Source organism: Astyanax mexicanus, chromosome 22, assembly GCF_023375975.1.
Source record: "Astyanax mexicanus isolate ESR-SI-001 chromosome 22, AstMex3_surface, whole genome shotgun sequence".
Lineage (NCBI taxonomy): Eukaryota > Metazoa > Chordata > Actinopteri > Characiformes > Acestrorhamphidae > Astyanax > Astyanax mexicanus.
Window position 1 is genome coordinate 30,724,952 of NC_064429.1, and position 26,616 is coordinate 30,751,567.

The 26,616-nt window shown below is 37.4% G+C and overlaps 1 protein-coding gene across 1 annotated transcript in view; it reads right to left on the reverse strand.

Moving 5' to 3' along the window:
* Positions 1–26,616, reverse strand: part of LOC103022874 (metal transporter CNNM4) — a 52,353-nt gene that overhangs the window by 20,891 nt on the left and 4,846 nt on the right. Inside the window, exons 2-4 of the mRNA XM_022667306.2 lie at positions 7,725–7,868; positions 5,489–5,623; positions 3,823–3,992 (exon numbers count right to left, since the gene is read on the reverse strand). Of these exons, the coding sequence (XP_022523027.2) occupies positions 3,823–3,992; positions 5,489–5,623; positions 7,725–7,868 (449 nt within the window). The remainder of the gene's footprint in view (positions 1–3,822; positions 3,993–5,488; positions 5,624–7,724; positions 7,869–26,616) is intronic.

A 26,616-nucleotide genomic window follows, 5' to 3' on the forward strand; every position in this document is an offset into this window, starting at 1 on the left:
ACATTTTTTTGTAAGTATTTAGAATTGACTGGATTTTTTTTGTCTGTTACTTACATTTTCTTTAGTAAGTATTTAGTATTTTTTGAAGAAGTCACTGTAATCCACCTGACAAGTGAAAAACAGTAGTCTAGCACATCCATACGGTGGCCGAGAAAGCCCAACGCAGTGCAAATTGAAAAGCGCTGCAAAAGCACAAAACACATCCATCAAAATTACAACACAGGCGCAGCAAATGGAAAAACGCGCTGCAAATAGAAAAACGCGCTGCAAATAGAACCACAACACAACGGAAGTGAGTCACAACACAACGGAATTTTCCCGGGGGACCTTAAAAGATGCTGTACCAGCTAAGCTGCGTCTTCAGTAACGTCTCGGACTTCACTATGTATACAAAGGACAATAAGTGGCAAACAAGGCGTTTTGTGAAGCAGAACTTTTAATAATATGCACACAACCGTGGTAATCACAGGTAATACACATAACTTACTTTTCAGAAGCTTGTTTGCCACTTACTGTCCTTTGTATACAGCTGGTACAGCATCTTTTAAGGTCCCCCGGGAAAATTCCGTTGTGTTGTGACTCACTTCCGTTGTGTTGTGACTCACTTCCGTTGTGTTGTGACTCACTTCCGTTGTGTTGTGACTCACTTCCGTTGTGTTGTGACTCACTTCCGTTGTGTTGTGACTCACTTCCGTTGTGTTGTGGTTCTATTTGCAGCGCGTTTTTCTTTTTGCAGCGCCTGTGTTGTAATTTTGATGGATGTGTTTTGTGCTTTTGCAGCGCTTTTCAATTTGCACTGCGCTGGGCTTTCTCGGCCACCGTACATCCAAGCTGCTATAGAGAATGTTGGCAGAATGACCCAAAAAAAGATTTAAGTTGATTTTCCAGCTGAAAGTTACCAAAATAAACTATAATGTATGCATATCTATGAATAAAATATTAATACTTTTTGATTATAATACCACTATTGAGGTACATTCATGACTGAGGTATATTTATGACTAAAATAGCACATCTGTGTTAGGTGTATCTTTGTTTAGAATAGAACTACTCTAAGGTTAATGTATTGTACTTTGCTGTTTTGTTTGCTGGGATTTAAAAAATGATCTATTGAGATTAGGGGTGTGCCAGATCGTATCGTACGCAATTTCACCAACAATTTTGAATATCTTAAAATAATAAAGTAAAATTTTCATTTTATTCATTTTACAAATAATATGGTGATATTATTTTAGGGCCATATTGCCCACCCCTACTACTGACGCTCTAGGTACTCTCTATATGGCTATAGTTAAACATAGTACTAATACAATTAGGGATGCACCAAATGTTTGTCAAAAAAATATATATATATATAAATTATATGCAGAAATAAATAAAAGACATTTTCATTGCTTTACAAAGACCTCCTCACTCCACACAGATTGCAATTTAATTAAGTCAGGAAAAAAAGTAATTTTATTTCAGTTTATGTACAATTATTTGACCTCTATCTGAATGTCTGAACATTGAACCAAGTATGTTTGAAGTATGTTTGTAATTTTTTTAGTCTAATAAATCTGGTTGCTATAATACTCACAAAATATTTAAATTACTAGTTTAAATGTAAAGTTTCTGCATGGCACATAGTAAAACTTATTAAAAGTTGAACTTGCTTTTTGGAATTTTAGGGTCTAGTGTGGCATTTTCAGCGACTGCAACAAACTTTATTTTACGTTGTGAATTCTAACGAAACACAAGCTAGTTTTAACTACCTCCTTTCTCTCTTTTTCGTTTTCCTTATTTCTCTTTTCCACTTGTCGTTTCAAAGTAAAAGTCATTTGCATGTTACTGTAATTGTGTTTTTATGACGTTTAAAAAAAATCTGAAGCAGCAGCAGAAATAATATATATTAATATTATATGCAGCAGAAACATATATGGCAACCTCTCAATTAAACTGGAGATCTGATGTTATTCCACGAACACCCAAACAGATACAGAGCCAAATATAATTCTGGGCCGTAAATCCAAACACGTGCGGCAGGGAAACTTCACCTCCAGTGCCCCATCAGCTGTAAAATCTGCTGATTAAGAGCATGGTCTTCCCTCTGACTGCTGAGCCAGAGTGTAAAGTTAACCCCTCTGCCTGGCTCCAGGCCAGAGCCTGCTTTCTTAACCCGTTTGCTCAGAGTGTCCTGCTGTCTGATTGGCTCTGAAAGTTCTTTGAATGCCCTGAAGACAGACATGTATAAAGTACAAGAGACTTAAGACTCCAATCTTAAGAGTACAAGTACTCTTCAAAAAAGTGTCTCGAGTAGAAGTTGAAGTGTTCTTTTAAGCTCCACAATTAAGAAGAAGCCCTAAAGTATTCAACATTTTATGGTCTTAAGTATTGCAAGTAGTTTATTCTAATGTTTTTACTCAAGTACTCAAAGTAAAAGTATACGTATTGCGTTGTGTAGTTATTAAAAAAGAAGTCAAAAGATTGAATATTATATTGTTTAAATCTGATGTCCGTAAGTTTTGGTATTCGGGGGATTTAGTGCCCTCTCTGGGGAGAACGTAGATCATAATTCGTATTGGAGTAAAAGTATTAAACTCAGTGAAAATATGTAGTAAAGTAAAAGTGGAAGTAGGAGAAAAAAAAAAATAGATACAGCATTTTAGTACTTAAGTACAGCAGTGAAGTAGTTCTACCTTGTTACTAAACATCTGCCTGCAGACAGCTGATTTGCATATTGGCTCCTTACAAAAAAAATATATATATTCTTTTGTTTAATTTTGTTTAATTAGAAACAATGAATGGACAGATGTTTGAATGCTCTGCACTGAAGGCGACTGAAGGTGAAGGTCTGAGCTCAGACCGTAGTTTAGACGTTTAGACGTTCATAGAATTCACATAAAGCCTAAAGATCTGACTACAAAGATCCAGGTAAGGAATGTAAGTAACGGAAGCATGTGTGTGTATACAGGTGTGTGAATACTATAGGTGTAATGGTACAGAACATTCACGGTTCGGTACGTTTTCAGTACGTGTTCAGTACGGTTGGTGGAAAAAATAAAGAGGCAGGGCATTCTGTATAGCCTCACCTTTATTAACTCCATAATAACAATAATTCTTCATTATAACTATGTTTTGTTTTTGGGATGTAATGTTGTAACAGGGCTCAAGCACTTTTATTAAATGCTTGAAACCAGGATTCTCTCTTACTGTCAACAACAGCATTACTTTAACTACAAATATTTTTTCTAAGCATATTACTAGATGCATTTCAGTGTTTGAGTGCTTTTTAAGAAATATTAGCTTTTGATTGTTAAAATTTAATTATATATATATATATATATATATATATATATATATATATATATATATAGTGGTGTCAATCACTTAAAAAAGTGACAGTAATAATGGTGTAGTGTGATTTGGCAGTCTGGCAAACTAGAGCTTTTTCACTGTATTATAATATCTCAGAGAGAGAAAGAGAGAGAGAGAGAGAGAGAGAGAGAGACAGATGGCACGAGCGTAAGAGAGAGAGACAGACAGACGGCGCGAGCGAAAAAGAAGAGACAGAAAGACAGTGTGAGCGAAAGAAAGAGAGAGAGAGAAAGAGACAGAGAAAGAGAGAGAGAGAGAGAGAGAGAGAGAGCGCCTAACCCTGCGTTCACACTGGAAAGTGACAGGCTGCCATTCATTTCCTTTGGCAGCGCAGCAACGGTGTCTGGACACTTTAAATCACCGAACCATGACTCCAGTACAGTAAAGGTTCGTAAAAAAAGCACGTACCGTTACACCCCTAGCATATACAGGTGTGTGCACAGGTGTGTGTGTATGAGCTGCTACCTGCAGTATAAGAACGAAGAAGTCGACGGCTTTGCCGCGCTGGTAAACGTAGTGCTGAGGCGACCGCTTGTCGTTCTCGTTGAATTTGATCTCATGGATCACGTCCGGGTGCTTCAAGATCCTCAACAGAACCTTCTCAGAGATCTGAGCCGGGCTGAATAAATTCACCTCTGCGGAAAAAAGAAAGGAACAAGAGAAAGAATGAGAGAAAGAAAGGGAACATGTTGGAAAAAAAAATTATTCTTTAAGAACAATGTTTTTTTTTTTTTCTTTTAATATATACACTCCTCCGTCATGCTGCTGACCTCACGCTCCTGACCTCCTCCGGACCACAGCGAGAGCCTTTTACCCACAGTGCCTCCCTCCTGCCTGCGCCAGTTCACTTTACCCAGCACCATGACTCCATCTAACAGACGGCTTGTTGCTGCCAGCAGCCCACTAACCATCTAAAGCTCAGTAGGGGACGGCGCTGCATGGGAGCACCTCATAAGCAGCAGCCACAAATACCACAGCGCTGCTGCAGCACTGACGCGTCCCCTGGAAACTGCTGATTTCATAGGTCATAAATATGGTTTTTAAGAGCTCATGACCAAGAAAAGCTTGGAAACACTTCTTATCATTCAATGTGTTTTCTTCTTTTTATATGATTTTTTACACATTTGTGCGGAATTATTCTGTAAATAAAAAGTGTTAAACAAGCGAGAATATGTTTTCTAATTTATATTCTTTTAAAGCCCTATCCAGACGGGATTATTTTCTCAGGGGGACGTCTGTGAAAAATCTTTCACACTTCTACTCAATGATAAAACTCTTGCATCCGGACTGTAATTGAAAAAAAAAGGAGAAGCAGTGAGTTGGTTTGGCTTTATCGATCACATAACATTGCGTTCAGTAGCTCCTCCATTTCCACTCGCTATTGTGTTTACTTGAATCTCCATGGAAACGCTCGCCCAAAGTGTAACAAAATAGCTGTTTTATGAAACGTGAGGTGACAAAATCACCGGAGGACCATGGAGTTCAGCGAAAAACAGTAGATAATTTAGCCTGTCATTTTCTCAGAGGACGTCTGAGAAAAACACGCACATGCTCGTTCTGGACAGGAATAAAATCACAGAGGATCCCCAATTAAAGAGAAAATTACCCCAGAACCCCCTGAGAAATTAAGGGGGACAGATCTGCACACTATTGAAATTTTAATCACAGTTTTTTTCCATGAGGTAGAGTCACCTGGAATATTTTTTTCAGCATCTTGAAGGAAGGAGTTCCTGGAGGTGCTGAACAATAGTTGCTGCTTTTCCTTTATGCTATTAACCTCCAGCTCATCCCAATTAAATCACCTCAAATCAACACCTCAATTCAGATCAGGGGATTAATGTAGAGGACCAATATTTTTTTATACTGTTTACTATGTATTTCCATATGTGTCCCATAATTGTTGTCATGTTTTTAATATTACTCTACAACAGTAAAAATAAACTAAATAAAGAAATAAAGGAAAAAAAAAAACACTGAATGAGAAGGTGTGTCCAAACTTTTGATTGGTTCTGTATGTATTGCAGAGACATATTCATTCAATTACCTAGTCAACCAGTCATGTGGTGGCAGTGCAGATCAGGTCATGTTCAAAAGTTTTATCACAATACACTGACATGCACTAGTTATATACCTGTAGCCAGGAACCTGTGGGCGGCCAGCAGAAGCTGAGGAGAAATCTTCACTTTAGATTCACTCTCGTGCTTGAAGGCGGAGAAATCTCGCTTGTTCTTATTGGGTGCCACCCTCTTCCTGGTACGATTGTCAGCTAGAGTGTGAAAAACACATCGGTGTAAATGATTAGACGTATTTTACTCAACACAGTTCAATACATAAACAGCTCTCAGTAAAGTTTAGAGGAAAAAAACAATGTTTTACATCTGTGCAAACCTCAAAACACTGAAACCTCTGCCCTGTCCCTTATTTAAAGGGTTCTTTAACCATGATAGAATGCTTAACTGTAGCATCAATTTATTGTGTTTCACACTGACATCAGGATTTTCAACAGCGTTATTACTTGGGGGTTCTAGTTTTTTGTTGTTTTTAGCAAAAGAACTGGCAAAATTCACACTGTTCTCATTTCCCATTATATATCTACTAGAGACAGATTATATCTGTCTAGTATCATTTATTTTATTTTAATCGGAGTGCATTGTTATTAGTATCATTACATTCCGGATCATTGACTTCAGTTACTGAATCTGATAAAACTCTTTTATATTTTTTTAATATCTCAGTTAGGGGAGTTTCATATCATATCGCATGCAGTGTATTTTTTTTATTTTTTATTTTTTACATTTTTTTAGTTCAGTGTTTTGTCATATCGCCATAGAGTACTTGTTAACGTGAAAATACCATGAAATATTGTGATATTATCCTTGTGATTTATGAATATCGTGAGCGATATAATACCCTGAAATATCACCCACCCCTAATTATCACATCAGGGAGCTACTTTTTACTGTTTTTAGCAAAAGAACTGGCAAAATTCACACTGTTCTCATTTCCCATTATATATCTACTAGAGACAGATTATATCCGTCCAGTATCATTTATTTTACTTTAATCCTGGATATATGGAGATATTTGGAGTGCATTATTATTATTATTATTATTATTATTAGAATCATGACATTCTGGAACATTGACTTGAGTTACAAATCTGATAAAATTATAGTATTTTTTTTTATATCTCAGTTAGGGGAGTTTCATATCATATCGTATGCAGTAATAACATTTAATTTTTATTTTGCTGCAGTAGAGTATTTTTTATTTTTTTTATTTACATTTTTTAGTTCAGCGTTTTGTCATATCGCCAAAAGTATTGTTTATGCAAAATTACTATGAAATATTGTGATATTATCCTTGTGATTTTTAAATATCGTGAATGATATTATACCCTGAAATATCAGGCCATATCAACCACCCCTAATTATCACATCAGGATACTACTTTTTTGCTGTTTTTTTCACACTGTTCTCATTTCCCATTATATATCTACTAAAGACAGATTATATCTGTCCAGTATCATTTATTTTATTTTAATCCTGGATATATGGAGATATTTGGAGTGCATTATTATTAGTATTATGATATTTTGTTACAAACTTGATAAAATTCTTTCATATTTTTTAATATCTTAGTTAGGGGTGTGCCATATCGTATCTTATGCAATACTAAAATTTAATTTTAATTTTGTTGCAGTAGTGTAAGCAGTAATTTTTTTTTATTAGTGTTGTCAGATATTGTCATATCGCCAAAAGCATTGTTAATGCAAAAATACCATGAAATATTGTGATATTATCTTTGCATCCATATCGCCCCAAATTATTACATATTGCATTTTTGTCCCTATAGTTCACCACAAGTTTGCTTGCATATGTTTCCTCTATTGCACAATTCCTCTATTAGACTTACTAGAGTTAACTAACTAATGTGAGCTGTGGTACTTTGATTTTAAGTTTGATTGTGGGTGGTACATGGTTTAAACTGTTTGAGAACCACTGGTCTAGACCAAACAAGGAAGGTGTACAACCCTTAACCTAAATATTAACCTTTCACTGAAACAATGTAGCTTAAAATTCAACAACTTCCCTTCAGACAGTATCAAACACCATGCAGAAAGATATGAGTCAAAGGTCACTGCTCACTGATCCACAGCAAAACATGGGCTGAGTTTCTCTCAGGCGTGTGACTCTGCAGTATTCAGTACTACTGCATTGTGTATCTATGGTGTGTGTGTGTGTGTGTGTGTGTGTGTGTGTGTGAGCATGTTTGGTGTGTAAGCACGGTCAGTTCAGGATGACTAAGTAACTGAAGTATGTCTCTGAGTTTTGTAACTGATGAAACAGTGTGAAACAGTGACTCACTGTAAAGATCCGATTCATCCAGAATCTCCGACTTGATGATCTCCTCGATTACATCCTCCAAAGTGACCAATCCCAGAACCTCGTAGAACGGATCCCCATCCCCCTCGTTATTCACCTTCTGAACGATGGCCAGGTGGGATTTACCTGTGAGAAAAGTAATAACAACAGGTTACAGGTCAGTCCAATCAATATAAATCACTCTAAACAACTACCAAGATTTCAGAGCTGATGGCTGATAAAGCTGCTGACCATACAGATGAGTATTAGCAGCTCAACCACATCCAGCTACAGAGATCACTCAGAAATAGTTCTTTATTATGACTGTAGATTAACATTAATGCAACTTTAATTAATTTATCTTTTAGAAAAAACTATTTGTATTATTTGCAGGTTCAAAGCCCCGCTCAGCCGGCGCTCAGAGGGAGCACAATTGGCCCTGCTCCCTCCGGGTGGGTAGATGGCGCTCTCTCCCCACATCACTAAAGGGTGATGTCCGCAGCACAGGGCGTCTGTGAGCTGATGTATCAGAACCGAGTCGCTGTGCTTTCTTCCGAGTGCGCTGTGATGCTACTCTGTAATGCTGAGGCGGAGTCTGACTTTACATTGGAGGAAGCATGTGTTAGTCAACACCCTCCTGGTCTGTTGGGGCATTGCTAGTGATGGGGGGAGTTCTAATTAGCGGGTTGGGTAATTAACAGTGCAAAATTGGGGAGAAAATTAAAAAAAAGAAACCGCAAATTACCAGCTCCCCAGATAAGAGCACCTAAATACTTTACATTTACGAGTATTTTGGTTTGTTTAACACTTTTAAGTTACAACATGATTTCTTATGTTGGTTCTTTATAATCTGGATGACTTCAGTTTTCATTTACAATGTAGGAACAAAATAAAATAAGATATTGAATAAGAAGTTCTGTTCTAATATTTTTGACTGGTGCTGTATATGTCCAAATGTAAATAGAACCCCTACTATTAAATGAATACAGCTAATTTAGGCTGCAACCAAACAAAAGCTTTTTTTTCATGGAATACAATAAAATTTTATCTGGATAACAGTTGACATAGAATAAAACATGAACGAACAGTTGTCCCATTACTTTTGTCCATTGCTACCCATTGTTTGTTCTTAGGCTTGTTTGTGTGCTAATTTTAGCCTGTTTTGAAATAAAGCTGTTGTGATAAGGTGATGTCATGTTTAAACTGGTAAACACTAGTTAATGGGAATAATTATCCGTGTTTAAGATTCCAGTTTAAACACACAGCAGTGAGTACATGAGTAAATAAAGCAAATTATGATGTTTCACAACAAGACTAGACTAGACTCTGAGAGCTGAGAGGCGGAGGGAGGAGGGGGATGTTAATTGCTTCTGGTTGTTTTCAAACAAACAATATTCAGACAATGAAGCTTTATTAGATATTATAATTATCAGTATGACTCTTCTCCACTGTGTATTGTCATGTTTTTCCATTGGATTGCAGTGGTTCATATGTGGTTAGTAAGTGGTGTTGTCATTTTAGTGGATTTAAGGGCATAAACAAGTCATGGCTCAAAGTGTTTTAATTATTTAATTAAACTTAGGATCATTTAAGGCCAAACTTAACAATTCAAAATGGGTGTAAAACTGGTTTTCATTAATTTCTCCAATTATTTTTTTTAATGCAGCTCCTTACAATTTTAGAGGCAAAAAAAAATCACTCGATTCTCTAATTTATAATTTTTGCATCTTGCAACAAAATTAGGTTGGATTATATCACTAGACTGAAGGGGAAAATTCAAAAATTGATGATTTTGTGTGTGTAATATTCAGATTGTCAGGGGGGAAATATATTATAGTATAACACTGGAAAAAAACAAACTAAATAACCCAATTCGTCTTAATGATATAAAATGGACTTTTTTCTGAAAGCTCCGCATCTTGTTTGTTATTTCAGCCATTTCCATTCCATTTCTGCAAATAAAAGCTCTAAATTACAATATTTTTATTTGGAATTTGGGAGAAATGTTGTCTATAGTTTAAAGAATAAAACAGCAATGTTCATGTTACTCAAACATAAACCTATAAATAGCAAAATCAGAGAAACTGATTCATTTTTGCGATTTAAACTAAAAAATGTTACAAAATCCAATGTACAAAAGTAGTAAGCAGGTGTCTCACAACACATAATTTATAACTGATACACAAACGTCACACGGACTGATCTGTCTTGTTTTTATTTATTATTTTAAGGTTATTAAGACTATTGTGTAATTCATTACCGTATACAGCAGGGGTGTCAAACTCATTTTGGCCGAGGGCCACATTGGCATATTGGCTGTCCTCGGAGGGCCAGATGTAACTTATAAATGTAATAAAATGTAACCAAATGTAATATATGTAAATGAATGTAATTACTCCTTAATGTTAAATAACTCTCAATATATTATTTATTCAATCAAATATTACAGTTGCATGGAAAAAATGTTTGCTTGTTGCTCTATTAACATAAATGCTTTTAATTTGTCATGTCATGAAATCCAAAAACTCCATCAATCAAGAACCAAACTATTCAAGTGAATAGAAATGACATCAAGTTATATTAACTTTGAAATTATTAACTGAAATAAGGCTTAATAAATATAAAATCAAAAATTGTGAGCTGTTAAGAACATAGCATTTCCTCAGATTTAGCAGTTCCTCATCCAACCACTAGTGGGAGCTGCAGCAGCAGCACCACAAGTCCGCAGTCTTTACTGAGTCAGAGCTACAGCCCAGCCACGGGCTACAGGGCTCAGCTCAGCCAGTCTGGAGCGTTTTTAAAATTTTTAAGTTCTTCTGTGTATGAAATAAAGATTTTTGTAACCGAATAATACAGCTCTCTACAGTTCATCTTTCAGCCCAATCAGCTAACAGCAGCCGTTTAGAGCATGAGTCACTGCTGGGATTACATTATAAACAGGTCAGTTATCGCGCTGCTAACCTCAGGAGTTTAGTGGACACACCACGGCTGCAAGGTTAGACTGTTGAAGGCTACTGAAGACTATTAAAGGCTATTGGAGGTTATTGAAAGGGTTATTGAGGGCAGAAATCAGTAAAGGCTGGTTAGATAAGTGATTCACGTCCTCGTACTTTGCTGCGGTGAAACTGCGACTAGCGCTGTCACAGTGATGTTTATTAACGTCATTAAAACAGATTTTGTCAGCTATTGTCTTATAAATATTTACACAGAACTTATATCTCTCCTAAAAAGCGTTTATTTTGGTCAGTAACACAAAAGGCATACCGGTCTTTCGCCTTGAAGCACAGCCGTCCGTCTGCATCAACTTCTCTTTTTCTGGACATTATGGGATAAACATTTATATGTCTCAATTCCACCCGCGAAGTTACACCTTCCCTCCGGCAGGGTTTCCACATCAATGACTACACTGCCGTGTAGTGGCAGTAAGCCGTAACTTTGCGGGTAATACAATCGACAAGCATTGTGGGAAATGTATTTTTTGGTCAAAGAACGCTTCTGACTTATTTATTATAGACACTAAGATCTTACAAGCTCTCGCGGGCCACATAAAAAGACGTGGCGGGCCATATTTGGCCCGCGGGCCTTGTGTTTGACACATGTGGTATACAGTATTCATGTACATTCATTCCTGTTGATTGCATCTTGTGTAAACGAGCTGTTATTCTATTCAAAGTATTGATCGATTAGTCTAATGCACCCACTCTAAAAAACCCAAGGCCTGTCTGTCTTAATAGATCTGCCACTGAATATGATGTGTCTGTGTGTGGGTTTACACATTTCGCTACCAAATGTCCTCACAAGCACAGACGAGTTTAAAGAAGTGATCCTGCAGTTAGAAAGTCTGAGATGATGATTTACTTTTGGTCACTGAGGTTAAGGTTAAGTGTAAGGGAAGTTTAAACTAGCTAGTTATTATTATGTGACAGGACAGTCCTCACAAGGATAGCAAAACAAACATGTGTGTGTGTGTGTGTGTGTGTGTGTGTGTATTAGAGTAAGACTCACCCAGTCCTGATAACCAGGCCCTGAGCTGCATTCAGCATTTCTGACAAGTTATGCTTTATCAGGCCCTTTCAGTTTCAAATAGCGGCCAAAGTCCAAAAACTGCCAGAAGCTTTGATAACAAATACAGAGTTTAATGTGAAACCTTTAGGGATGCATCAGAAGACAAAAAATGGAAGTTTAGAATATAAGCACATTATATAAGAAATTTTACCTATTCACACTCTTATTACGCAGTTTTTTTTAATGCATGTAAATATACTGTAAAGTAACTGTAATAAAATGTGTAATACGGTATGTATATTTAAGCTATTGGCTTGAACGTAAAATTTAAATTGCAATACTGAGGTAAATGTAAGATTAGAATAGCACTGCTGAGGTAAATATAAGAACAAAATAGCAATACTGAGGTAAATGTTTGACTCAAGGAGCACTGCTGATGTAAATGTAAAAACAGAATAGCACTGCTGAGGTAAATGTAAGATCAGAACAGCACTGCAGAGGTAAATGTAAGATTAGAATAGCAATACTAACGTAAATCTTTGATTCAAGCAGCACTGCTGATGTAAACGTAAGATTAGAATAGCACTGCTGAGGTAAATATAAGATTAAAATAGTAATACTGAGGTAAATGAAAGATTAGAATAGCACTGCTGAGGTAAATGTAAGATAAGTATAGCACTGTTGAGGTAAATGTAAGACTAGAATAGTAATACTGAGGTAGATATAAGATTAGAGTAGCAATACTGGTGTAAATATTTAACTCAAGCAGCACTGCTGATGTAAATGTAAGATTAGAAAAGCAATAAATAAACACCTCACGCCGCCAACACTACGAGAAGGAGCCCACTGTTACTCAACCTGAGTGAAGGAAACTCACAGAATCTGACAGAAGAGGAAACAAGGAGAGGCATATTCTCCTGCTGAACAGGATGAAGAGGAGACAGAACGCAGCTTTGTGAAGGAGAGCAGGATTTGGGTTTGATTTACTGAAATCCTCCCCAGCCACGTCCTTATATTACAAAACTACAGAGCTAAATTATTAACAGCATGGCTGTGATTGATCGAAAGCTATCGGTAAACTGTACAGTGGATTAAATACAGTGTGATCCGTTAGAGAAAGCACGGCTTCTTTAACAGTGGTGTTATCTGCTCCCACTGAAGCTCTGCCCTCGCAACAATAAGCCCATCATGCCCTAACTAGCCTGCAAGCAGCATACCTGTGGTAAAAGAGCGCGAGAGCAGGCAGCAGGACGAGAGAGAAAAACACAGCATGGCTAGAATCATAAGCTAATCAGAGTGTAAACCATGCTTTAAAACCATGTGCATGTATCGTACAATAAATGGGCATGACCTCTATAATATTCAATAATATTATAGAGTATTAGAGTATTATTGATATTACATAATCAATAATATTTGATAATGCTGATATCGTCTATTGTGTTAATCTGTATGTTTGTTCACATATACAGTATATATCAGTAACCAGTATTTTATAAGGGAAATGGAAAAAGTCATGGGACACCACAGTAGTTCCTTTCCCATTAAGCATGTCCGTGTATAATTTATACAAAATACTTGTTATTTCGATTGGACTGAGGCAAAATTACTAAAAATTAGTAAAATATACAATAATACAATATAATACAGCCATGTGATTAAGAGTCACGACTGGCTGTGGTGAAGAGGCTATGCAACAGAGGATGAGCCAACGTCCTGACAGCCTTGCTGGCACACTCGAGCCATTACTTCATCTCAACGCCCACACACATACATTCATTATACATGTACTACATGGACAAAAGTGTTGGGATACCTAAAATTAATATTATTAAAAACAGAGCTAATCCCGCTTTTGTTGGAGTAACAGTCTCTGCTGTTTAGGGAAGATGCTCTATTAGATCTATTAGCTGCTCCACAGCTCAATGCAAATGCCATGATGGATTCAAACTAGGGCTGCACGATATTGGAAAAAGTAGGGTTGCACGATTTTTGACTATATATATATCGCGATATTAAACAATGCATCCAGACCGATCAAGAGCTGAGTCTGCGCCGAGCACTCAAAACCCGAAAAAAAAAACCATCAAAACAACAGTAATCAGCCCTTTAATCAGGCATTTAAATGGCCCTTTAAATGGTAAATAAGAGCATTTTTCTGGGATTAAAAGCGTGAATTCAGCTGTAACTGGAAAAATATGGGCAAAACTGTGTTGGACTGAGTTACACAGCTTTCAACACGTGCGTTTACAAGCACGTGCCCAGCCATGTGGATGAAGGCCATGCGGTTACCTCGTGTAAAAAAGATGCAGAGCTTTCAGACCTCAAATAATGCAAAGAAAACAAATTCATATTCATAAGGTTTTAAGAGTTCAGAGATCAGTATTTGGTGGAATAATCCTGGTGGTTTTTAATCAGTTTTCATGCATCTTAGCATGTTCTCCTCCACCAGTCTTACACACTGCTTTTGGATAACTTCATGCTATATCTCTTCTGGTGCAAAATTCAAGCATTTCAGTTTGGTTAGATGGCTTGTGATCATCCATCTTCCTCTTGATTTTATTCCAGAGGTTTTCAATTTGGTAAAATCAAAGAAATTCATCATTTTTCATCACTCTTATTTTTTTCCAGAACTGTATATACATATATTCACACAAACACACACAGAGATCCTTTGGTACAGCAGGATTGAGTGAGCCATTTTTAAGTAACTGCTGATGCGAACTGATGCGAAGACGTGCACGCACGGGTCACGCGTACATACTTGCACGCAGACACACATGCACACACGCAGACACACACACACACACACACACACTGCAGTTTCCACAAGCCAGTTCTCGCTGACTCATCGCTCCCTGTGGTTAAAACAATGTTGGTCTTTCTTCTCCCTCCTCTCTACACACACACACACACACACACACACAAGCAATACACACTCTACACACTTGCACACAGACACACACACCCCTCCAGCACTACACACATTCTACACATTCTACTCTTCAGTATGCACCCAAAGAGCTTTTCCTAGACATCTTCAGTTCCCCAGCCCACAACACTCACACACGCACACACACTATCTAAATTTAGTCACGCTTTGTTATGTCAGTCATGCTGTTTCTATTATAACTGATTATTAAATATAATAAAAAGAGAAATGTACAATTTAGCTCAATTCAATACTAAAATCAGGGATGATTAGCTGAAAAATTACATGATGTCAATACATGCTTCAAATTCTCCCAGTGGCCTAATATGTTTTGAACCTGATGGGCACATTGATATGCGTCTACACATATGTGCCAAAGGTCATAGGGCAGCAGTATGTAACTTGTGTAAGTCATGCTTAAATAAATTGTGAGGTATTATCTTGTGAGTGAGGCTATACACTAGCCAGTGTGCTCATGGCAAGACATTTAAAGCTCCACTAGGATTGAGATTTTGTGCTCATGGGCTCCCCCTACAGTTGTAAAGCGTAATAAATGTTTCAGGAGGTTTAGTTTCTCTTTTTCGTTTTCTGGCTTTCACAGACATATTCTGTCTCTTTTCAGCTAAAGGTCGGAAAGCAGGTCGCAGTTCTCGTGAGCGTTGGTCGCGGCTGCCTCGGAAAACGGACAGAGTCTGGTTTGAGCTCAGAGGAGCTCCGGCACAGACACGAGAGCACCGCTATTCCTCTTATTACACCTCAATGCAGCGCTGCAGTGAGTTTCAAGCTGTAATTTTACTTCTTTAAAAAGATCAAAAATAAAGGAAATCCTACCTAGTGCTGCTTGAACATTCCCCGATCCACAGTGTAACCATAGTGCGTACCAGGAATGTGTCATAGATAAGGCATTACTACCCACAGTAGACCGCACAGCAGTGGGTGGTAATGATTGTGACCGACAGCTTCTAGCTAGAACTGTCCATGCGAAAAAGTGACAAATGAGACCCTGGCAAACACAGATTACATCTGCATTCAGTGCAGAAGGCACATATATTGTTTCAATGCATTGTCTCAATGCATTGTCTCATATAATATTACAATCTTATAAGGTGTTAGCAGAAATTAGCATAGATTTGTGTTGTTTATTTGTTGGTTTTATAGGCAAATACCAGGAATTATGGATTTTTTGGTGTCAGTTTCACAAAATTTGACAACCAATATTCTTTATCGCAGGTACCGCATTTGACAAGCGACACCGTTCTGAGTACCATATTTTTTTACACTATAAGGTGCACTTAAAATCCTATAATTTTCCCCAAAAAATACCACCAGAAAGGTATTAAGGAGCAGTAAAGCCACTCCGCTGAAGTACAGAGTTATACAGGATTTTCAGTAAAGTTTCTCCAGCACTGAGGCTGGAGCAGTATTAGCATTAGCTGCTAACCGCAGCGCTAGCTCTTTCGCCGTTCAAAGAGGAGTATATTGGACTGTAGTCTGAGTGTTTAACCTTTTAAAACAAGCTATGTGGGACGAACCTAGCTAATAGTGCCCTGGTTTACCAGAACACTCAAGGTTCCTCAGTCTAGTGCTATCGGGTGGCATTTACTAGCGATATGCTCAGCGAACCCCAAATAAACAGTTTTAAGTTTCCGCTTACTGGCCTAAATAAAATAAAATACGTTTTCAGGAGAGAAATCTGTGTATATTAACATCCAGCACTCGTTGGACAGTTTTGTCTACTTGGGTGCCACCCTTGTTCCTTACTATTGTCACTTAAAATGTGCCTTATAATACGGTACGCCTTTTAGTATATATATAAATATATAATGACGCAGTAACTGTTTTAAGTCAAATCAGGAGGCGAGTCTTAAGGGAGAGCCTATGTTTTAATGCAAATATTCATATTTAAAGCCACATATCTACCTGATATGATACGATATAAAGTATATATAGCAATAATGATATAATCTTCCACCCCTATTGAACATAAGTAATTAAGTCATAATTCAAAGCAAAGGATCGATATCACAGATTTGTCTAACACCAGAGCTGGCATAAAACTCTATAAAAAAATCAAAACATGAACCTATTCATGATTATAAAGAGGACAGGTGAAGCTCTGCTGCTGTAATGTTCGAGAAAGACTGATCATTTGTAAAAAGGTGGTGAAATGGGTTGTTTTCTTAAACCCACTGAGCCAGTTTCTCAACCGCTGTTTAACGGTTTAATGAATCACAACAGTCTGCAGTCTGTAAATACATGAGAAGTGATTCTAACTCCAGTTAAAACATAATGAAATGAGAAATAATAAAGAAAGAATACTGCATGAAAGGGTTCTTACTGTGGTTACTGATCATAACAGAATGGTGGCAAAGTTCTCATCTAAGCCGATGAGAAATTGTAGATATCTTGCTACACTGCTGAACTGGAGTATATTGGACTAAGCAAAAAAACAAGATTTTAAAATGCTTTAATATCATATTTTTTTTCTAATGACACTTTTTATGGAAAACCAACACAATATTTGGCTTATTTTTTTCTGTATTATATGGAGTATCTGGTGGAAAATATATCATAGCGCACCATATCACCCACCCCTAATTATCACATCAGGGTACTACTTTTTAGCCATTTTTAGCAAAAGTAAAATTCACACTGTTCTCATTTCCCATGATATATCTACTAGAGACAGATTAGATTATATCTGTTCTTTATCATTTCTTTTACTTTAATCCTGGATATATGGAGATATTTGGAGTGCATTATTAGTATCTTGACATTCTGGATCATTGACTTTTGTTACAAATTTTTGTATTTATTTAATATTTCAGTTAGGGGTGTGCCATATCATATTGTATGCAATACTAAAATTAGATTTTTGTTTTTTTTGCAGTAGTTTAATCTTGATTATTTTTTTCTGTGTTTCATCATATCGCCAAGAGTATTGTTATCTTAGTGGAGTATCTTAGCTCTGCTCCATAACCAACATACAGTGTCAGACCATTCAGAGTGAATAAGGGAAGGGGAGGCCAATGTCTTTGAGCAAGAAAGAGGAACCGAGCCCAAAGCTGCAGCAGGTCATGTGATCTGACATGTGAGAGTCATGAGCTATAAGCAAAATAAAAACAAACAAACAAAAACTACTTTATCATACCCATTTACATCAATGACATCAACATATAAAAACTCTACTAGTGACATCAACAGACTGTCAAAAACTGTACTGATAAAAATCAGAGCAGTCTTCAACAGTGATCCCAACAAAAGTCCGGAAATGAGAGCCATAATCCACCAGTGATCTTATGCTGAGGGGAAAAAAAGGTCCACTCATTCTCAGCATTAACTCCAAACTAAAACCAGCACCAGCCCATTAACGTCATCTCACCACTCCAGGAATGTCCGGGTCTCACACACATACTGTATCTAAACAGCAGTCTTTTATAGCATCATACAAACGCTAAATTTAGCACACAGTGACCTAAAAGATGGAGAATTTACTGCTGTTGAATACATATTAATTATTGACTTATCAAAGAATAAATAGATATTGCCTAATAATAATTGATAATTGTGATATGATCTGATGTGTTTAATTGTATGTTTGTATACAAAAAAAGATGCAGAGCTTTCAGACCTTGCACAGTTTTCATGCATGTTGGCATGTTCTCCTTCACCAGCCTTACACACTGCTTTTGGATAACTTTATGCCTTTACTCCTGGTGCAAAAAAAAAGCAGTTCAGCTTGGTTTGATGGCTTGTGATCATCCAACTTCCTCTTGATTATATTCCAGAGGTTTTTAATTTGGTAAAATCAAAGAAACTCATAATTTTTAAGTGGTCTCTTATTTTATTTCCAGAGCTGTATATAAGAGTGAACAGTATTTTAGCCAGTCATGCAATACCAGACTGCACAGTGTGCACAGACTGCAGTAGGTGAAGATAAAAGTATATATTTCCAAATATATGATAAATTAAAATAGTGTTGTCTTTAAAAGGTTATAATTTCTTTGATGTGCTATTCTATTATCATTATGTCAGTGGCTACTAAATCCAGTAAAGCCTTGGCCACTTGGCCACAAGTCAAGTTAAATTAAAGTACAGAATCTGCTGTACAGTATACAATGACCTGTTCCTTCTCTAACCTCTGCTCCTCCATAACAGACAGTGCAGGGCAGCATGTTGGCACACCACAAATCACGTGTGTGTGTGTGTGTGTGTGTGTGCGTGTGTGTAGTCAGCATGCTAACAACTGAGACACGTGTGTGTGTATATGCATTCAAGAGAAGAAGTCTCAGCTTGGTCATACATCTACAGGGCAAAAGTAACCCTTAATTTGGAAGAACAGAGAAAAAACCAACTATAGCACTAATACAATTCTGCTGATATAAAAAAAAATCACTAAATAAATAATAAAAACATTTTTTATCCCATTTTCTCCCCAATTTGAAAGGCAAATAACTCACTTAACCCACTCAACAGAACCACATCACTAGCAATGCCTCCAACTTCAATACAACTTCAAGGTAGACTCCGCCCCTTTTCCTACTGCTGTTGATGCAACATCACTAGACAGCCAATCCGTACACAGAGGACAGATTAGCTAAAAGACACCTGTGCTGACAAACAACACACTAGGAATCCACCCACCCAAAGAAAGCATGGCTAAGTGTACTCTCTCGGACTCCGGCTGCTGATGACAAGCAGCATGATTCGGAATTCAAATCACTAATTCACTTGTAGAGAGAGTGACTTGTTTTCTTGTTTTCTTTTTTTTTTTTTTTTTTTTTACAGCTGTATGAATTCAATTTTTTAATAACTGTACATTAATTATTATGTATTCTCACATATTCAGGCCAAATTATTGCCAAATATCTGGTTCACACCTTACTTACACTTCACTTCACCTACAAACAAACATGAATTCATGCATAGGTCTGTTACAATATTTACATAATTCACTTATTTTACAATATATTAATATGATCGCAATATGCTGCTGACCTCAAAACTGGTTATTATATGTTTTTGTGCAAGAAGAGCCCATTGATGTGAATGAGCCAATATGCTAAAGTTAATAATTTTTATAATATGTTTATTTATTAATGAATTCCATGTTCACTGCTCTTTAAAATGATGTAATTGTTTAATTGTTCTATTATATTTTTAGCCCATTGCTTCTGCAGAACTGTTTTAGTCCTGTCATATTCTTTGGAAGCTTTAAGTGTATGTCTCTCTTAACCTCAATATATAGCATTTGAGATCTGACTCTGACTAGGAAACTCCAAAGGGAGATTTTTAAAATTTTTCTTTAGCCATTCTGTTGTGGACTAGTATTTGGGTCATTGCCCTGTTGCATTACCCAACCCTACTATAGACTCTCAGCTGATGTACAGACATATATTATCCTTCATAATTCATCATATAATTAATCTTGCCCTCAAATATTGGAGTGTTTTTATCAGTAAAATTAGCACTGGTCCACACATTCAAACATGCAACTAACAGAATAAAATGACATTATTATATTGATATATATTGCAATTATTTCTGAGACAGTATATTGTCCAAACAATAATGGTTACCGTGACAAGCCAATGCATGTGTAAGTGTGCGCAGAGTGTACTCCAGATGAGACGTGGGGGCTGTCAACCATTGTGATAAGCTCAGACAGGAGGATGACACTTTGCTCCTTTCTTAGACAGCTGTCAATCATTTCTACCTCCCTCTGTTTCAATCAGCTTCAAACTGTTCTTCCACTGACCTTTCCTCTCTTCTCTCTCTACTGTTTTCTCTCTCTCTCCCTTTCTCTACATGCACTGTCAGCACAGGAAGAGAGAAAAAGGAAGAGTGTGTTTGAGAAAACACTGCTGTGAAAGAGTCACACACACACACATACACACATACACACACACACACACAGATCCTATTACACACGGAGAGGCTTACGACATGATGGTCCCGAACAGGGAGCAGAAGGAATCCACTTAGCCGAACCATAATAACAAACAAACCAACACTCCGGTCACAGCAGTGGAGCAAAGGGTTGCCAGTGCTTCTACTGGAAATTCACCCCAGTGTCCTATTATTATATACTTGCCTACTGTATGCTGAAACTCAGATTTTTGAGGGTAATTATGACTGCAATTTTACTACGTCTACGTGAGTTATGTCTGCTAGACTGCAGGTGGGCGAATGCAGACAGGAGCAGACGATGATGTAAAGCGACAATAGGTCATTCCTGACAACAAAGACAATAGGATCATCTCATAAAATCTTGAAACAATGGCCTGAAAACAAACCCTCAAAAGGACAGTTCTCAGGATGATGATGCATAATTTAAGGCCACTCAAACCGGAAAGTCTGACGGGCACACCCCAGACTCCACTGACACACCAGTTCTAGTTCCATACGAGCCAAAGTTGATGTGAGAGCATGGAGATCTTTGGAATGAGGGTAAAACCTGCTTGTCCAGAATAGAGCTGCAGCTGATGATTATTTTGGTAGTCGACTAATTTGATGATTATTTTTTCGATTAGTCGATTAGTCACCGATTATTTCTGAGATGTTCTCCATCTCTAAAAACAATAGAAACAGCTGAACACGGGTTTTCAAAGGCATTGAAAAGTCTAGATGTTGTTTAAACATATAAAGTACTGATTATTTAGTGAGTAAATATATAATCTGTTGAGTATTAGCACTTTTGAAGACACAGACTACGTTCAGTGTAAACTGTGAGAGTGAGCTATTTACCCAAATTTAAATAATGAACATTATCGATTATATTGACTAATCGTTGCAGCCCTAGTCCAGAAATGCTTGTGAAATCAAGGGTAGGCCTACAAATAGAGAGTCTGTTTTTACTTTGGTGGATAACAGCTTCTACTCTTCTGCAAAGGCCTAACATAGGATTTAGGATATCTTTACCGCTTAGCAACAACTTAGCAAACACCACAGATACCATAGCAACACATTAGCAACCACCTAGCAACACCTCAGCAACCGCTTAGCAACACCTTTGCAACTGCCGCAGACAAAATAGATAGCAACACCATAGCAACCGCCTAGCAACTGCTTAGCAACCACCACGGACACAACAGCAACACCTTAGCAACCACCATGGACACCATAGCAACACCTTAGCAACCACCTAGCAACACATCAGCAACCGCTTATCAACACCTTAGCAACCGCCACAGACACCTTAGATAGCAAAACCATAGCAACCCCCACTTAAACCATAGCAGCACCATAGCAACACCTTAGCAACCACCTAGCAACACCTTAGCAACCACCACAGACACCATAGCAACCCTCTAGCAACCACTCAGCAACACCATTCTTCAGGAAATACACCTTTCTAGTTGTAATCTGTAATCATTTGGAATGGATATAAAAACAGTGGTGAAATTTCATAATATACTATATATACTATACAAATAAGTTCAAAAGATCATTATTTAACATTTTTGACATGTTCATCTGTACCAGGACATCCAATTAATCAGGACTAATACAGAGGTAGAGAACTGAGGGCCAGAGTACAGCATAACACACACACACACTCAACCAGGCCAACCTGGTCCTTTTCATTATCTTTATCAGAACAGAGTTCAATCAGGTGTGTTTCAATAGAGGAAGCACTAATCTGTACAGGAATTCAGACTTGCTACTCCTGTTCTATTGAGACATATATCAGATCAGATATTTTACAGATATATTGAGAATAAAATACCCACTGTTGTGACCCAACTCAGTGGTGTAATTTATCAGAACAGTGCTAGAGGACCATGATTCAGCTCTACACTAACCGATTACACACTCAAACACACATAAATCTACACAAAACCAGTTTTTCCCTGTTTTACCTTTAGCTTTCCCACAAAGTCAGGACATTTTTGCCCTGAAAACGCTACGAAAACAAACACACGTGTTATTGGAGTGACAGTCAGTCAACCCGTTCCTGGGCGTGGTGTCAGATTGCAGAGGGCAGGTAGGAAGGGTGGAAGGAGAAAAAGGTCAAAGGCTGTCTGAATAAGGAAACAGCAGACAATGGAGTTGCTTTAGATCAGGGACAGAAAGTGTGAGTACTAGAAGGAGACTCAGGCTCTGGAGACTCTGGCTCTGGATTTGACAGTTTCCAGCCTTTCCTCACAGCTTGTTCAAACACAGCGGCCTCCATCCAGACCAGCGTGTTGTTGAGCTGACCCAGGAACAGGTTTCTCTCTCCCACACAGATCTCAATCAGGGTGACTAAAGAAAGACGCTAACCCAGAAACAGCTTGTCAGCTTTAAGATGGTTTTCCAACACGTTCAGTGCGGGCAGTTTGAAGGACACGCTCTTGCGCAGGTCTTAAGAGAAGATCAGTCAGATCCCAGTAAAGGCAATTAGTAAAAGCGTACTGCTTTCACGAGCCAGACAGGTTCTTAAGGGTTATATAGGTCAAGATAGACATACACAATGTCCAAAGGTTTACAACCAAACATGCATATACAATATTCACTCCCAAATCCATGATATTAATAATTGAATTTAGCAATAATATAGATCTAGGGAGGTCAGTGAGGCTACAACATTTAGACCAGGGGTCAGCAATTAAGTGGCGGGCCACAAAAAAAAAATCTGTTTTGAAAAATTGTAAAAGTGTAATGGGATGGAGTGCTAAAGACTAGTAGCTCTGCAGCCCAGAGGGTTGTTGAACCCAATTGCAAAAAGTTGATCTCAAAGCAGGTAAACCCAAGAAGCAAGGAATAAATCAATAAATAAATAAATAAACACACACCGCTCCTCACACGGGATCAAACCCATGTTGTCAAGGTCATGTTCCAATACACTACCTCTGCCCCGACTAGTGAATTGGGATACAGCTGGGGAAAAATCACCCTCATTAAAAGAAAAGGGAGCCCAAGAATGGATGGAAAAACGAGAAGGGGCAGAAACTAAAAAGTCACGCTAAGCACAACAGAGAGACAGGGGAGGGGAATGTAAACAAAAGCGTGTCAGAGAAGCATTTTATTATTATTTTTTTCCCATTATCATTCATTATAGTTTAAAACAATCTCACGGGCCAGATATTTCATGCCTATTGCCGACCCCTGATTTAGACAATATAATAGTTTGTAAACAGCACCAAGTGTTAGGGACAATATAGGACACTCAGTTTACAGTTACAGTTTGTACAAACATATTACATAGTTACTCAATAAATATCAGCACTTTCCACATTTAAATCATCTTCTGGTCATTTAAAGTCTATTTAATTATTGTCCTAAAATCCAAATTTGTGCCAGGAATGTTTTATATAATTATAAACTAATTTGAAAGAGCTGGGAATTTGAGAGTTGAACATTGATCAACAGTGGTGTTTATGGAGAGTGCTGCTAAACAATGCAATAAAATAAAACTGAAATTATACAAAAAATATGATATATGCTACCATTTTCATCATTATATAAAGTTTGTGCAAATGTATATTTTTTCTTGCTTTTCAAAGAAATGTTACTGTTTGGTATGAATGACAGCCAGTCAGCTAACTAGCTATTAAGCTAAAGCAGAAGCTAAGCTACATATCGTTGCTGTCCAATGAAAAACAAGTATCTCTATTATTGTCTATGTTTAGTTTACTACATAATTTGAATAGTGATGAATAGACAAATATATATTCTTAAAAATTACCCAAAATAAAATCTTTTTAAATTGAATTTCATTGAAAGTTTAGAAGTTTTTTTTTTTTTTTATCTCTCTCTTGTTTTTCATTGGACAGTGGCGATATAAAATCAGTGTGTTTTGCAGAGAAGCCATGGAAAAAAAAGAGTAAAAGAACAGTAAACGAAGAGCAAATATATAAATACAAGTCTACGACAAAACTTTTTTTGGATTAAATTTGGCAGCACCAGCACAAAGTCATGCTGGTTGACGTGCTGGTGGACCAGCTTGGTCATACGGGTGGCCTGGCTAGGTCAGGTTTAGCTTGCCAGACTGTTTTATTTTTGCCAACAGGGATTTCATTCCTTTAGCTAGAACACAAAGATGCAGAATCTTCACAGTATAGTAATGACACTAAACTGACAAAATCTATTAAAGACATTCATCTTCATTAAAAACTACCTCAGCTAGGACACGACTGGGCTGTTTCAGGGCTAGCGCTAGTCTAACTCTGTCAGAGCAGTGTTCGAAAAATACTTCGATTTCGCTTGTTGCTGCACATTACTTGACAGATGACCTACAAGCAGAAAATGCTGAAGCATTATGTAACACACAGGGAAAGAGAAGAAGGGATGAGAAAACGTCAATATAGCAATTCGAGCCCACAAACACACACACACACACACACACTCATTCACTCTCACACTGAAACACACCAAACAACAGAGTAGCAGAAAGTGCTAATTGCTAATGTGCTACAACGATTATTAGCACAACATAAAGGTTTAAAGGTGTAAAAAGCCACAAACTGACTCTCTTTTCAGATCTGATTTCCAAAAAACGTAACTTAAAAATGCTATTTAGATTGTCTGAAGGTGGGAAAATACCACTTTTGTGATGTTATTTGTTAAAAATGACTTTTTTCTAACACAATTTGAGCATTAAAGTTTTAGCGAACAAGCTTCCCCTGTCTAAACAGAGTCAGAAGGACCTGACATGACTGAGTGCACTGTGTCACCTAGGAGAATATCAACAAGTCCCCCACCCCCACCACACTAAAAACGGCTGTTTCTTAGACAGTACTGTACTGTATATGATCAGCCAAAACATTAACACCACCTCCTTGTTTGTGCAGTCATCATATTGTAGTTCTATATTTACAGACTGTAGTCCTGTGTCTGTTTCTATGTATATTTCATTATTATCCTTATTCACCCTGTTTTTCAATACCACAGAGCAGATATTATTATTATTTGGGTGGAGGGTCATTATTCTCAGCACTGTAGTGATTAGCGCTGATTAGCATGGTGTTAGTGTGTGTTGTGATGGTACAGTGAGTGGATCAGATACAGCAGTGCTGCTGTAGTTTTTAAACAATGTGTTTAATCATCACTCACAGTTCTCTACTCTGTAACACACTCCTACCTACAGCTGAAACACCTTGTAGATAAAGTAAAGTCAGAGATAGAGGGACCTATTTTAATGATCTATAGGTGAACCATCAACAAGTATCGTAACAACAGAAAAATTCATTGTGCCATCAACTTTAAGAGCCAGGTGAGCTCTGACTTTTGCAGATTGATGTTTTAAAGGCGCAGAGCATCAGCAGACAAATGACAGCAATGAACATCTGACAGGTTGTCAGGGTTTTAATCAGTCAGTGGTGCACCTGTGTTTTCTATTAACAAGATAGCTATACGCAAGAAATTCTCATTCATGACCACCACACCCATCTGTGTACAACCAGCTCTGGGGAAAAAAAAGAGACCACTTAAAAATGGTTTTACCAAATTAAAGTGGCACAAAGTTGTCCAAAAGCAGTGTGTAAGACTGGTGGAGGAGAACATGCCAAGATGCATGAAAACTATGATTAAAAAAAACAGGGTTATTCCACCAAATATTGATTTCTGAACTCTTAAAATGAATAAACTCTTTATGAATTTAAACTTGTTTTTTTCAGCCATTTCTCATTTTCTGCAAACAAATGACAATATTTTTATTTGGAATTTGGGAAAAATGTTGTCTCTAGTTTATAGAATAAAACAACAATTTTTATTTTACTCAAACATATACCTATAAATAGCAAAATCAGTTGGATTATGGTTTTATGGTTTTCTCTCTCCTGTGGGGTCCTGAGCATTGAAGAACAGGGTGAAGGGAGGGTAATAATGAAGTATACAGAGAAACAGGTGGCTAACGAAATGCTCCTATATGGTCAGTGGAGCTGATATAAAAGACATAAAGCGTTAATCCGTGTATGGTTGATGACCATGAACAGAAACTTCGCTATGCTACAAATACACTCACACAGCCCTATT